The sequence below is a fragment of the Halictus rubicundus genome, chromosome 4 (genome assembly GCF_050948215.1).
Source record: "Halictus rubicundus isolate RS-2024b chromosome 4, iyHalRubi1_principal, whole genome shotgun sequence".
In the NCBI taxonomy this organism is placed as follows: Eukaryota; Metazoa; Arthropoda; class Insecta; order Hymenoptera; family Halictidae; genus Halictus; species Halictus rubicundus.
Genome location: NC_135152.1, coordinates 11,021,620 through 11,036,447, shown reverse-complemented (window position 1 = coordinate 11,036,447; position 14,828 = coordinate 11,021,620). Strand labels below are relative to the sequence as shown.

The window sequence follows — 14,828 nt, the reverse complement described above, 5'->3', positions numbered from 1 at the left end:
TTCAGCACTGGTTATATATTGCACGGTTTTATATTGGTCCCTTGTCGACTGTAAAAAAGTATATAAGCGTTGCTAAAATCTTCGTCGTGAGGCTTCTGTCTGCTCGTGATCTCGTCGTTGTAATAATACCACACGTCCGTGCGTGGATTCTTCGCGTACGCTGTATAATGTCCGGCCGATACTCCTGAACATCATTCACGGTTTCAAAATTTTTTTCAAAACAGCTCACCTAACTTTCTCGGCGGATATATTTTCTCTATCTTTGGTATCTCGGTATCATGGCTTTGGCAAGGCACAGTGTTAAACATTTCAATTTCTAACGCATTATGTACCGGCAACTATTTCATAATTTTTTAAAGTGAACCAACCAGCCATCTCCTACAACATAATCTAATAATTTCGTTTCAAATTATTGTGTAAAAGAATATTTGTTAGCATCCTTTTGGTGCAGCGCAATTATTGAAAAGCTAATTATTAGGCTACCGGTAAATAAAGCGTTAGGACAAATGATGTGTCACTGATGAGATCATTTCTAAAATACCTAAATACCAGAGGTAAAGAAAACATTGCAGGCGACAAAGATAGATGGAATGCAAAGATACTTAAGAATATATACCTCCAAAATGGCAGACGCAGGCGTACAAATCGTACAAGTGTCGACCCACACTTAAGCCAACCAAAGGGAATGTGACTTTATCGTCTAACTTCATACTAGCACACTCGTAAAACACAAATCTGCAATGCACGTCAAGAAAAACACGCGTTGTATCGTTGTTGAAAAGATGCGCAAAGAATTTTCAAATCTTTATGAAACTGAGAATTGTACGTACCGTTTCAAATAAACTATAAGGAACTTAGGGTATCTATGAACGGTGAGCGTTTTCGTGGCGCATTGATTTCGCTCACATTTCGGACAAAACCAAGGATTGTGTTCGTCTAACATTTCGCTGAAAGAGGACAAATTTATAAATCAATATTGCACGACATAAATGTAGAGTCTCAACAAAATTTACACGCTGAATGCCGCATCAACTACTGTTCGTACTAATCATTATTTTTGTAATCTCATAACGTTCGACCATTGGTGACCCTCTCGACGCGACATTCAACGTGTAGTCAATGAAGAGCGAACAACTATAGCTACAGCTGAAGTATACCTCTGACTAAATGCTTGAAGACAGTCGTATAAAGACAAAGGATGATGCGGCCTCTGTTTGCTAATGCTGACATGCTCAATTGGAGGCGCGATCTTAGGAACGTGTTCTGTGTACCGCACGGCCAATGTGTCGCCATTTTGCAACACGACCATGTCAGTCTCCGGCACGCTACAACCCGTGCAGTGTTCAGTATACATACAACGAGAACAATGATGGCCCTGCAGAGAAATGCTTTTTATTCTTCAATCTTACGTTATATGTACGATTACACGACCATTCATTAATTCATCGATACTCATGATAACCGATCATTCTAACCTGGCCTGTAACAAAATGGAGCGTGTAACTCCCTTCTTGTGGTACGTTTCGCCTAACAATATCATACAAATCTTTCGCATTTACCCTTGAAGGTAATCTCACTAAATGCGGGTACCCGAACAATTTAGTTCTCTTGCGGTTATTTGTCGTTTCGTTCGTCGTGTCGTGCCGCAAAACCAATGGTACATTTAAAATTCTAACTGCGGGCCTCGGCCGGCCCGTTTGATCTATTTTGATGAACGACGCCGCAGTGATGTACGTCATACACATCGGGCACAAAGCAGGTTCTGGTTGAGTCTTGAAGTAGCTCTGCAAAATCAAACGTGTACCATTAATGACTTATCAGGCATGAGGTCGAAGCGAACAAAGGTTTCCCTTATTTTCCACTTTTCCTAAATATTTTACAATATAATTATTTGTCGCGCGATTCTGTTGAGAACGTGAAAGATATGTAGTTGTTATTCGATTAGACGAATAATCTAAGCTCCAATGTATTTAGTACCCTCAGTGGACAGCAGCCTCAGATTAGTCTGAATTGAGTTCCAGCACACGAGTGTTCTGGCTTGCGGATTGTACTCAAATAGCGAATCATACGGGTTTCCATCTTTCCGTTTCCAAACACCTCAACTTGTAACAAAGCTTCCTAGGCTAATTGGTAACGTAAAGCTGTTTCTGGTTCCCGTACGTACCCTTATGGTACCGTCCGGCTAGAACGTTCGAGGATTTAATCTCAGACCTTCCCGGGGTGATATAGTGGTAATTGTGTACCTTGCTTGTGTACCCCTACCGCTAGATTGAAACTGCCGTTTTCATCATTGGGTTTTTCGCAACTAAATGCTTATTCGGATTTACCTCTCAATGATAATGGAAAAAATCGACAGATTAAAAAGATCTGTATAATGCAGGTAGCGCATATGTGTTTGGTGATTATGTAAGTGAAGTAAGTCATGTCTTCTTTCTTCGAGATATTTAGACTTTTACGTCTGATTTGAAAAATATATTTCACTGAAGTGATTCCTGAGATCATTTGAAGTAATTTCTGCCTTTGCGATAATGATCTCCGCGACTTCGAAATCCGCCCGCTGTAGCCGCGCTGTGATTAGTCCATGTTTTTCGTTAATAACTCCCTAATAAAACCGTGGAGACCACTCTCGCAAAGGAAAATGTTACTTCTTTGCTTAGGATGCCCTGTATAATATATAATTTTTCACTTCATTATATAATTATTAGTAAAATCAATCGACGTAATACATAAGCAAACAAATGAATTTGCTCGGAATTTTGATTTACACCACTTTTATAATCACCATTACATATAAGCGGTGTGATAGAATTATAGCTCACCTCGATACAGACATCGCAAATGACGAAATTACAGCTATTCACGCTATGCCTCTTCAAATCGCCGTCCAATTCTTCAAGGCAAATCGTGCATGGTACTTCGTCTCCCGTAATCGCTGACTTTTGACAGGCTCCACTTTCAGCTTCCACCACACGATCACCACCACCATCTGGCACTGAAGTGTACGCGTCAGGAGGTTCCGTGAGTTCAAAGGCGTATATAGATCGATTCGTATCATTGATGTGTCTCAAGAGAATATTGTCATCCTTAAATTTAAAACCTTGATGTACAATCCAACAGTGACATTCCCGTGTAGTGCGATAAGCTACAGCAAGCAAGGTACGTAAGTCTCGATACCTACGGTGCAAGGGTAAAATAATATAGAAAAGGAATCGTGGCCGATTTCCGTAGGCCGCAAACAAAGAGCATGCACGACAAAAGACAAAAGAATCGAGGGAATGTAAAAAAAAAAAAATAAAGATGTGGAACAAAAACGACAGAATCGTCTGTATGATGGACTGTAGCCTCGTAACTATTTCTTTGCGATACGAGAGTGTTCTTCCACAAGCATTTCTCTTGGAGGGCAGTATCAACGATTACCGACACTAGCTGGTAAGCCGTCTTCTTCACCCTCCATAAACCTACTCTTATAGAACTTAAGACCTACGCACCATTTGCTCATGTAATCTCAAATCAAACTGAACTTGATTTTCGAATAGACGTTCAACATACAAGGTGGTCCAACTAAATGTCTCTTTCACTCGTGACGATTGCATACAATATATTTATTGTACCGTCACAACTGAAGGCTGCCTTTAGGTGGATCACAGTGATAACACTATACATTGCCTACATACATATTTATAAAAATTCTTGAGTTAAACAGGTCGGACTAATCTCGACAAACATAAGCTTCTTAATGAAGTCTATCTTGGAAACATGTAAATAATTGATCGGCACAGCTACCACATGCAGGACGAACTCCTGTTCTATGCTTACCAGAATCTTTGATATATGGTTTTCCAAGACTTCTGCGAGCGCAATATTTGCCACTGCGATATTCCCCTTGCCTAACGTTTTGAGCAGCTCGTCCTTCAATTTTCCAATGCGCGATTGTTTGTTCAATGAGACTACACACTTAATTGGTTGATCCCCATTCGCGGGAACATATGTCACGTTCAATTGCCTTTCCATCGCATGGGGCAACGGTACTGACAAATACATGAATGGCTCGTACGTAACTGAAACGTGTTTACATACTGCACATACAACCTATAAAGAAAAAACAAGGTATCAAAACCTGACAGAATGATAGCAGTTCGAGCTTGTGTTCTATGTCCGAGGTAAAAAATATAGGGGGTGTTCCAAAAATGTTGTACTTGAAAGGGGTGATGCCCGAGGTCATTTCAAGATACTTTTTCCTTTACGAAAACGATCTCCGCGGCTTTGTTAAGGAGTTATTAACGAAAAACACGGACCAATTAGAGCGCGGCTACATCTTGCTTTTCGTTAATAACTCCTGAACAATGCCGCGGAGAACATTTTCGCAAAGGAAAAAGTTACTTCAAATGAGCTCAGAAATCACCTTTTTAAAGGAATTACAACATTCTTGGGACAGCCTGTATATGTAAAATGTATCGGTAGAATGAGACCTGCCTCTCACGCTTCGCAAAGCAAGGAGGTATGACTACTGAATTTTACTATAGGAGGCGTTTTTTACGGTAAAAGCCGATTATGTAAGACATTACCCCAACGTATAGTCTCCATGGGAAACATAATATTAGACTGTCCAGACATTACCTTGCTCTTAAACTGTCCCTGGAAAGTGTCAACAATTATACTCCTATTAGACCTTAAGTGATTTGCCCAATGTTTATCCGCCTCAATCTCATCTTGTGCGGCGATAGCTCCATTACCGTAACTTTGAGAGACCCGTGTACATTGCGAGCTAATACTTCCAAGGCCATCGCGTTTGTGGTTCTTCTCTTGATCATCTAACCGCATGCGTTTCACGTTACATTTCTCTAAACCATTGTCGTACTCTATATCGGAACCGCTCGACGCGTAATCCACACCACAATTGACTTTTTCAATATTAACTTCTTTTATTCGTTTAACGCTGACGCTTTTATTGTCGAAATCATGATTCTCCATTAGATTCGAATTATCTAAAGGCATCCTACGAACGTTCTCTTTTGGGTATTTCTGTGAATCGTAATGAATCTCATTATTGCATTCTTGCAGCGTCACTAAAAAATTCGCATTGCTAGTTTTCGCCTCTTTATGAATATCATAAAGACCGTGATATTTGGGAACGTTCTTCGAAAATTCTATTAACGTATCCAGTCTGAACGAAGGAGCAATCTCGTTCTCCTTCTCGTCCACTTTATTGTGAATGAACGTGTTCGATTTTGTTTCGACGGTTTCGAAAGAATCGAGCGTCTCTTCGTCGTCGACGTCGTTCAAAGGTGATCCTCGTGGTGAATTTGCAGTACTATCTAACTCGCCTATCGGTGAATCTAAGTCTAAAGAATAATATTAATATTATACAAATCTTCTATAATCTTCTCTGTATCTTTATAAATTTTCTTTACCCCTTGGTGAACCAGCCATTGTTACATTAGGGCTATTAGGACATTCTGGCGATGGTAAACAGGCGCACATCTCTAACCAGTCTGAATGACAATCGGTATTACTAGTGACAGTAACTGGGGACATAGCTTTCCCGTTCGAGTTCTCAACCGAGTTAATCGAGGTAGCAGTAGTTGTAGACGAAGGAGTTTGACAATTCTTTGTGCCCTTTGCTGTGTTCATTTGTTCGTGTAGAGAATCCAACAGAAGGGCAAGAAACTCTTGACAATCATGCTGTGAAATGATATGTTTTGACAATCGTGCCGTAAGGAAAATATTTTACAGACAACCATGCAAAATATATACCTGACGGTAATCTTTAAATTGCGAATGATACGCTCCCAAAGTTTGTTTAAATTCAATAGGCCTGAGAACACTGTATCTACCAGACCACATTTTACTAAGCAGTACACTGAAATGTGCCATCAATGATCCAGGAGGAGGAAGTTTCTCCCCCCTCTGCTGCAAATCCAAAAAATGTTGCAGAACAGGTGGTGTTGCGGTTAAACATTGCAAACCAGCAGCCATAAAACAAGTATTACCAAGATTACGAAGACCACATACACCCGCGCGTAACACTACATCCTCTGAAAATACAAATAGAAATAATACAATATTCAAGGGAATATCCAATTAAAACTATAAACATTAAGTTTATATAGAAATTACGGGTGTGCGAGAACCCAAAAATATCGGATCCAGACGGGTCGGGAATATTATTTGGGATTCTAGAATATATTGGGATTCCCAAGAATTTTTAGGATTCCTACGAATATTCGAGGTTCCCAAGCATATTTAGGTTTTTCGAATATTCTCTGGTTCTCACACACTTCTAATAAAAGTATATAAAGACACATGCCCATTGGAGAATCATCTTGAGAATCTCCACCTTCTGAGAACAAGTTGTTTAAAGCAGGTGTACCAGGCGGTAAAAATGGACCATGCTCTATACCAGTCCCACTATTGTCAATTAGTTCATCTGTGCCGATATCTGTGAAATCGCCTAAACCAGGTGGTGGTGGAAGCGGAATGGCATAATCTGAGGTTGAACTATTTGCTTCAGTCCTATAGGAAGAGAAATCATTGAGGATCAATCATTATAATCATTGAAGATTCCATAAATGTGATTTTATACCATGTGTCTTCTATGCCCATATTAACTTCAGTAGAAAGTAATTTATCCTCTTGAAGGGTAAGAGTATGATCTAAGGAAGACGTTAGTGGACTGAGACCAGTCGATTCTAATACGTCTGATATCTCTGGGACTCCAGGCAGGTGAAAAATTCCAGATGATCCAATCATTGAAATATTTTCTACTTCTGAGACATTCACCTTATTGTCCATTCAGATAACAAAATACCAAGTATTACCTAAAAATATAATCATAATAGAAAAGAGAATCGGTAATGAAATTATATGTACCGTTTGTACTTCAAATGAATACATCTTTTTGTGAAAATTATACTAATCAAAATTATTTCCATTCAGTTGCAAAAATGTGAATGAAAACAATTGTATCAGACAAACAATATTATGTAAACACTAAGTTATATTGCAAACATAATAATAATAACATATAATATAATAAACATAACTTACACAATATTAAACTTTAAAGGAAATGTTTCATAGAAACAGAAACAGATAGTGCGATATTATAAATAATTTTGTTCTCCATCATCCTTTTAAAGGTATAATATGCAAAATCTTTTAATTTATCTTCTAGTAATACTACAACCAACAATACGGATAAATAATAAACAAGTAAAGTAGTATATCTAAAACAGTACACGTTAACAATCCCATGAATTAAAATCAAATTAAACGAAATTATCAAACAATAGTTAAACTCATCCTAACCTAAGATGTCGCGAACTATTACCGCGAATTCTTTGGCGTCCTATTCTCATAAGGCGGTAAACTCTTCGGGGAATAATTGCTATAGGTAACCCGCGTTTTTTTTTACTTTTTGTAGGCGAGATTAAGTTTTGTGGGCTAGTGCAATGATCAATATGGACGAAACTGAATTCTGTAGTCTATAAAAGTACAACTATGTATGTAGACCTTGCCCATTCAAATTGTGATCATCCTGGAAACGTTTCAACAGTAAAAGTTTGGTACAAGTGTTCACACGGAAGCGTAACGACACGCGACTAACGAAAATAAAAGACGTAAGAAAGAAAACGAAAAAATAATATCCACTTACTTTACAGAAAATCCACTTTCTTCTTTGTGAAATATCTATACCGCCATTGCAGTAAACGGCATGGTCAATGGATGCGCTAGAAAAGGAAGATTCGCTCGCGGCGCCTCAGGAAGTCGGCGTATTTTTCAATCTGTAATGTGGGCCCATCACTTCCTGCTTTCTAGGGGAAATTTATTTGCCCGCCCAAAATGATAAAAAATTAAGGTAGTATTTTCATTTGAAAGATCGATAAATTTCTTTATTTTCCGATTACGTTCTGCACTACTTAAAACTTTTAAATTTCGTTCGAAAAATTGTGCGGGAATAGTTCAGTAAAATCATAAACACCGAAACATCAATAAAATCAAGTTTAATTATGATTTGTTTTAAGGCGATGCTTTCTCGAATTAATATATAACAATTTATGAAACAAACATTTCACAAATTTTGGTGCAGTCATTAATCTTGCGTATTTACGAAGTTCAATAAAAATAAGGAAAGAGATTAATTTGGTATTACGATTCTATGTTGTAAGTATATAAACTTCGCGTTTTACGACATAAACTATTGAAACAGCCAATTGTGCATTTATTTACATAATAACAAATGATAAGAACTACATTTTTATGTGAAATTCGTTCGTTATGCTTTTGTGTTTGTGTGACAAAGGTCTTCAAATACGTGTACGTTAAGCTTCTGCTATGTATGTCATGTCTCTACAGTTACACATTTCGAATACACTATCGAACATTATCTATACTATTGACTTCAACGCACACCCTTAAAACAAATTTAATCATGTCTAATGTCAGTTTAAGTAATATGTCATTTGTGTTTGTTCAGTGATAAATTAAATGGTTTGATAGAAATGTTGCGAAGTAGTTGTATTACGACATTTCTTATTGTTAGTGACAGCAAGTAGTCTTTATGACAAAAGTGCATCGACAGTTAATTTTTAAAGTACAAATGCAGTAAGGTGACGCGTCCTGTGCACGTGAAAAACGTGATTTATGACGGAAGCCTATCAACTCAATTAGTAATAATTATGTTCAATTTTATTAAAGTTTGGTTGCTTCTGATGTCAGTTGATGTTACTGTGTTGTTGCTTATGTAAACAACTCAGTTAAATTGTTATTAAGTGTTATTTTGTCGTTAGTTTCAGTCAATAAACAAGTGTTGTTGGCAAACATTAAAATTACAGTAGCGTATAAAAAATACATAGAGGATTATATGACTTAATAACAGTTTATAATTTACATAAACAGATCTCACATGCCATATAAGAACATTGTACAAAATATTGAGAAAAATAGAGAATATTATATTAACAAATATGTCATCACAAGAACAAGCATTGATAGTGCAGTCAAAATTCGTTTCAGGAGAGACTGTAATAATTGTATCCTTTTATTTTTGTTTCTATAATGTGTAAAATAATCAGATATTTCTGTGTAAAACCTTAATCGCTGGAATTAGACAACAGAAGCTTCGTTGATTCAGGGCTGGGTTAAACCTACCAGGATTGTAGCCCTCCTTAATAAAGGAACAACTCATGCCTTGGTGATTTTAATCACTTCTAAAACACCTCCTCAAGTATATAGCGATCTTACCATAGAAAGAGTATTACCTATCGACCAAGATTTTAAATGCAACATAAGTATGTAAACTTATTAGCCTCATTAATGATAATTATAATAACAATTATAATTATTGAATGATGCTTTTTAAAGACACAGATGGAAAACAACAGGACGGTTTAGATGTGTATCTTAATGTTACGTCAAGAAAGTTACATTTAGTATTTGAAATGAGGCCTGGAGTAGGAACCAGTTCCTTGGTATCGGAAATATTTAGAGCCATAGAAGGTACAAGCAAATTAGAATGTATGACTGAATGTGTGTGTGTTTACATTTAATTCTAATTAATATTTTGATGATTTCAGTGTATCAGAAGTCGAATAATCCAGCATCAGAATTTTCATGGATCCAAAAATTAACGGGAAGTACACGTAATACCAATGCTACCAATAAGGAAGTAGAAGACGTTACTGATCCCGTTAGTGCATTATTTTATAAGAAGATAGCTGTGCTTATTGTTAAATTGCAACAAAGTTTTAATTGAAAATCCTCTTTTACAGCTTGTGGATATAGAGAATCCACTTTTAGTTGTAACAAGACAAAGTATTGCTTCTGGTAAGTCACCAGTAGCTGCCAGAGAATCTGCAGTAAGATACCAGATGGCATGCAAAGAAGACGACTATACATACAGCAAAACATTCCGGTTTGTTATCTTATATTCATATGTATATTTACTAAAGGTGTGTGAGAACCTGAAAATGTTGGGTCAGGATGGGTCTAGAATTTTATTCGGGATTCCTAAGCATATTAGGGTTCTCAAATATATTAGGATCCTAGAATACTCTCAAAGATCCCAAAAAATTCTCTAGAATTCTGATGTATTTGAGAATGGGACTCGTTTCGACCCGATACCTTCCCAACAATATTCCCTAATATTTACCTTTCTCTAATGTTATTCAAACATTTATAATTCCGTCTGTTGCAGTATATTTATTGGCACATGGAATGTAAATGGGCAAGCACCAAATGGTATTACTCTGCACGAATGGCTGAGTTGCGACAAAACACCACCAGATGTGTATGCAATTGGATTCCAAGAATTAGATTTAACTAAAGAAGCATTTCTTTTTAATGATACTCCAAGGGAAGAGGAGTGGAGGTACCAAAATTATGATTGAAGATTTCATTAAATCAAATATTTTAAGAGTATTATTGTTTTTGTAGACAAGTTGTAGCAAAATCTCTTCATCCGGATGGGGTATACGAACAAGTGGCCATTGTCAGATTAGTTGGTATGATGTTGCTTATATATGCTTTAAATAGTCATATACCATTTATAAAAGATGTATCAGTTGATACTGTAGGCACTGGTATTATGGGTAAAATGGTAATATTTTTATTGTATTTAAAATCAAGTTTTTCATATTGATGGGCATGTTATTACTATAGAATAACTTACTATTTTTGAATAGGGTAATAAAGGAGGTGTAGCAGTAAGTTGTTCTATTCACAATACATCTATCTGCTTTGTTAATGCCCATTTAGCAGCACATTGTGAAGAATACCAAAGGCGTAATCAAGATTATGCAGATATATGTGCACGATTATCATTTTCAAAATATGTTCCCCCAAAAAATTTTAAGGATCATGAGTAAGAGTTCAAGTTAAATATTTATTTAGAACATATTCCAGTATTACCATACTAAAAGAACAATATTCTTAATAGCCAAATTTACTGGTTGGGAGACTTGAATTATCGAATAACAGAAATGGACGTTACAGTTGCTAAACAACATATAGAGACCGAAAACTATGCTCCCGTTTTGGCTTTAGATCAGCTTTGTCAACAAAGACAATTAGGCCGTGTGTTACAAGGATTCCATGAAGCAGAAATTACATTTAAGCCAACGTATAAATACGATCTAGGCACAGATAATTGGGACTCTAGGTAAAGTTAATTATTTTATGTACAGTAAATTCTCGCTCATTGCACTCTTCATCAAATACTCGTTCTTTATACGAATATCGTTCATTGCATTTTGTTCGTACAAGGTGAGGATTGCACTAGTGGAAATGGTAATTTCATGGTGATGTTGCGAGTCGCAATATCATTATGTTTTTATATGTACTATTGGAAAATGATGTTTTGGTATAGCTCCTACAAGCTAGAGAGTCACGAGGGAAAGGAGGGTTGTAACTGTATCTCATTCTACCGCGTTTTGTTTCGTTCGCTTTCTTCGTTATGTGTAATATCCTTCACAAACCTAGACCGACAGAATGAGTTACAGCTACGACTCTCATTTCCCTTGTAACTCTCTACCTTGTAGGAGTTGTGCCAAAACATAATTTCCCAACTCTACACATTGATCGCGACTTCGGTTCAACAGTGGGAGAGTTATAGATTGGAAATCTTATGCGATTGATTGGATACATTGTTCATTGCAAAAACCTCGGATCTTGCCCGAAATTCCGGTCTCGTTCTCGTGCAATGAGCTACTGTACACATATATGTATACCCCTATAGTTTTTAGTATATGAAAATTATGAATCATAGTGAAAAAAGCAGATCACCAGCGTGGTGCGATCGAGTATTATGGAAAGGAGATGCGATTACATCAATTGTATATCGAAGTCATCCTGAATTAAGAATTTCCGATCATAAACCAGTCAGCGCTCTATTTGACTCTCAGGTAATTAGAAAACTTTAAATTCGCAAAATTATTATACATTTATGAGTGCTATCATGTGTAATTAATTGCAGATTAGGATTATAGATATGGCAAAATATCGTAAAATTCATGAAGAAGTTATGAAAAAACTTGATAAATTAGAAAACGAATTTTTACCACAAGTAATGGTCGACACTACCGATATAATATTTGACACTTTGAAATTTCTGGAACCTAGTAGCAAAGAGCTCATTATTGCAAATACTGGCCAGGTGAAATAATTTGTTCATAAATCAGTATAAATCCTATATAGAGAAACTAATATACTTTCTCATAGGTACCAGTACAATTTGAATTTATAAAGAAATTAGGAGAAACTAATTACTGCAGAGACTGGTTAGATATCGAGCCATTTAAAGGTTTTATAAAACCAGGTGTGATTCATTTTATTTTATATTTTCATTCTTGGGATGAGTAATCTATTTTATAATTTAATTTTAAACATATTTCAGGAGAAAAATGTGATGCTAGATTTGAAATATACGTCGACAAAAGGTCGGCTTGCAAATTAAATTCTGGAGAAGATAAATTGTACGATATTTTAATTTTACATCTCGAAGGTGGAAAGGATATATTTATTACCGTGACAGGTAGTAAAATGTTATAATGTGTTGATAACAAATGAAGACGTCAGTAATTGATAATTTTTCTCAGGGACCTATGAAAGAAGTTGCTTTGGATCGTCAATAGAAGCTTTGGTTCACATTCGAGTACCGATTAGAGAAATACCTATTGGCAGATTAATGGAACTTGTAAGGGAGTTACATGAAAGCTGAGCAACTAAAAAACAGTAAAAAAGTTTTTAATGATAGTTATCTTGTTGTTACAGGAAAATAATAAGAATCTTCCGCCAGATCCATATGAGATACCTAAGGAGATATGGTTTTTAGTTGACAGATTGTATCGGCATGGTATAAAAACGGCAGGACTTTTTGAAACGCCTGGGCTACACAGTGAAATTATAGCTATAAGAGATTGGTTAGATAATGGTAGTCAAGATCCAATGCGTATCCTTTTCTGAATATAAAAGTTAAATATTTAAAAAGTTACGATCTCTTCTAACGATTCAGAAATCATTTTGGTTCCTTAACAATTGCAAAGCTGGTAGTGTACACTCTGTTGCAGAAGCATTACTTTTACTATTAGAATCAACCGCTGAACCACTAATTCCGTATAACTTGCATACCGTGTGTTTATCTGCAGCAGTGAATTACTTACAATGCAAACAGGTACATACATAAATAAATTATATTCTATAGAAGTGTGCGAGAACCCGAAACGGGTTTGGGACAGGTTCCCGAAAATTTCGAGATTCCCGAGGATATTAGGGATTCCCAAGTATATTAAAATTCTTGAATATTCTCAGAAATCCCGAAATTTTCAAGAACCCGATTCGTCTCGACCCGTCCCGGTCATCAGGTTCTCGCACGTTTCTAATATTTTAGAACGGAAAGTTCATGTAATCATTGTTTTAATCGTTTTGCAGATTGTAATGCAGCTTCCAGAAATCAGGAGAAAAGTTTTTCTTTATATATGTTACTTTCTAAAAGAATTATTAAATCATACGCAAGATAACAAGCTGGATGCCAAAACTCTTGGTAAGAATATATCGAAATTATTCCATTACTTACAACGATGAAGAAATTTGTATTTATTATTTATTTTGTAGCGACACTGTTCGGATCAATATTTTTAAGAGATCCACCGAGAAGTAGAGATGACCGAAATCAAAGAAGTCGCACTGTACAAGCAATAATTGACAGAAAAAAGGCAGCTTTTGTTTATCACTTTTTAGTAAATGATCAAAGCGATTTTATTCATGATCGATAGTCATACTCGAAATTTCAAATAGAAAGTATTCGGTAAATGTTTCTCCTCTAGTTAGGAATACAATATTCCGTCTCTATGATCAATACTTTGTTGATGTTCTTATATTTTCATCGCTGGACCCTTTCGTATCACGGAGTAAGCTGACAGTAAGCAAACTTTGGTTCAGCTTCTCCAATGGTAAGGTGATAAACCACTAAAAAGTACGAAACAAAAATGAACTGCCAATAAATGAAATGATCGTAGAATCATATCCATTGCTTTCTGTAATTCCGTTGTCAATTTTGGGGCGTTGAAACTATAGGAAGCAAACTGTAATAGTTTAATTTGCAACATAGTAAATGTTTCATAATATTTAATATTGTTGTAGTAGTACTTAACATTGACGCGAACAAAATTTGGTAGTAATAAACAATTGATTTGCAAATTCTAAATTTTATTCTAAAATCTCTATGTTGCGCTACATGTGAAATACTCATAATTAGTTAATAAGTAAGAAATGAAAAATAATCGCAGTTACAATTTCATCTAGTCTTTGTGGCCTAATAGGGCTGAATACATAATATGTAAATTTATTCATGATAAGGAACGAAATTCTATAACATTTTTAATTAATTTTTTTTATTGACATAGACATTAAGTTATTAGAGTTGCTACAATAATTTTGATGTCTGTGTAGATGTAACATTAAGTTCAAACCTCGTATACTTATAATTGTAATCTACTTTATACATACATAAGATTATTTAAGAGGAAATTAAGTATTATGAATACATGTCAAATTTTGTATCAAAGTTTTATTAAAAAATACATACAAAATGTGATAAGTAATGCAGCCTACAATATTTTATTTGTAAATAAAGAGAACATGATAACAATTAATAAATGATATTCAACGGCATTTAAATTCGAAAAAAATTATTTTGTAAATGCTATCGATTAAAAAAAAAATGCGAAACGGTAAAGTTGTCTCAAAATGACTGTTACAAAGATCACAAAGCTTATGATTGATATAGTAAACATACTCTTAAACTAGTATTCTAGAAATGGAAAAAGAAAGAA

The 14,828-nt window shown here is 35.6% G+C and overlaps 2 protein-coding genes across 8 annotated transcripts; one reads left to right on the top strand and one right to left on the bottom strand.

Annotated features, from left to right (window-relative positions):
* Window positions 1–8: 8 nt before the first annotated feature.
* Window positions 9–7,791, bottom strand: LOC143353373 (ubiquitin carboxyl-terminal hydrolase 4). 5 transcript variants are annotated; one of them, XM_076786636.1, is made up of 15 exons: window positions 7,655–7,754; window positions 7,309–7,537; window positions 7,048–7,179; window positions 6,584–6,818; window positions 6,308–6,513; window positions 5,755–6,035; window positions 5,412–5,682; window positions 4,618–5,342; window positions 3,817–4,089; window positions 2,820–3,083; window positions 1,476–1,784; window positions 1,158–1,375; window positions 831–947; window positions 617–735; window positions 9–184 (listed from the first exon to the last, which is right to left on the bottom strand). In XM_076786636.1, exons 4-15 carry the CDS (start codon window positions 6,790–6,792, stop codon window positions 12–14), a joined length of 3,165 nt encoding a protein of 1,054 aa, XP_076642751.1. In that variant the 5' UTR covers window positions 6,793–6,818; window positions 7,048–7,179; window positions 7,309–7,537; window positions 7,655–7,754; the 3' UTR covers window positions 9–11. The 5 variants fall into 5 exon arrangements, with proteins under 5 accessions (XP_076642751.1, XP_076642753.1, XP_076642752.1 ...); XM_076786638.1 differs by lacking the exons at window positions 7,048–7,179; window positions 7,309–7,537 and having other exon boundaries at window positions 6,308–6,340; window positions 6,410–6,513; window positions 7,655–7,791; XM_076786637.1 differs by lacking the exon at window positions 7,309–7,537 and having other exon boundaries at window positions 7,655–7,740.
* A 242-nt stretch (window positions 7,792–8,033) lies between these two features.
* Ocrl (Oculocerebrorenal syndrome of Lowe) lies at window positions 8,034–14,597 on the top strand. 3 transcript variants are annotated; one of them, XM_076786647.1, is made up of 19 exons: window positions 8,034–8,163; window positions 8,899–9,032; window positions 9,110–9,290; window positions 9,364–9,498; window positions 9,576–9,688; window positions 9,771–9,913; window positions 10,196–10,369; window positions 10,435–10,597; window positions 10,683–10,861; window positions 10,937–11,158; window positions 11,765–11,900; window positions 11,972–12,151; window positions 12,217–12,313; window positions 12,392–12,529; window positions 12,594–12,691; window positions 12,769–12,946; window positions 13,041–13,168; window positions 13,426–13,537; window positions 13,609–14,597. In XM_076786647.1, exons 2-19 carry the CDS (start codon window positions 8,967–8,969, stop codon window positions 13,767–13,769), a joined length of 2,604 nt encoding a protein of 867 aa, XP_076642762.1. In that variant the 5' UTR covers window positions 8,034–8,163; window positions 8,899–8,966; the 3' UTR covers window positions 13,770–14,597. The 3 variants fall into 3 exon arrangements, with proteins under 3 accessions (XP_076642762.1, XP_076642761.1, XP_076642759.1); XM_076786646.1 differs by lacking the exon at window positions 8,034–8,163 and adding an exon at window positions 8,257–8,669; XM_076786644.1 differs by lacking the exon at window positions 8,034–8,163 and adding an exon at window positions 8,257–8,713 and having other exon boundaries at window positions 8,790–9,032.
* Window positions 14,598–14,828: the final 231 nt, after the last annotated feature.

What these genes read in the sequence shown, in the direction of transcription:
- Ocrl (XM_076786647.1), top strand. Translation starts at nt 8,967, where the DNA reads ATGTCATCACAAGAACAAGCATTGATAGTGCAGTCAAAATTCGTTTCA. An exon ending in AGATTTTAAATGCAACATAA is followed by an intron (nt 9,291 to 9,363) that starts GTATGTAAACTT and finishes TGCTTTTTAAAG; the next exon opens with ACACAGATGGAAAACAACAG. An exon ending in TGGTAGTCAAGATCCAATGC is followed by an intron (nt 12,947 to 13,040) that starts GTATCCTTTTCT and finishes ACAATTGCAAAG; the next exon opens with CTGGTAGTGTACACTCTGTT.
- LOC143353373 (XM_076786635.1), bottom strand. Translation starts at nt 6,792, where the DNA reads ATGGACAATAAGGTGAATGTCTCAGAAGTAGAAAATATTTCAATGATT. An exon ending in AATGGCTGGTTCACCAAGGG is followed by an intron (nt 5,343 to 5,411) that starts GTAAAGAAAATT and finishes ATTATTCTTTAG; the next exon opens with ACTTAGATTCACCGATAGGC. An exon ending in CTTCAAGCATTTAGTCAGAG is followed by an intron (nt 948 to 1,157) that starts GTATACTTCAGC and finishes GTCCTCTTTCAG; the next exon opens with CGAAATGTTAGACGAACACA.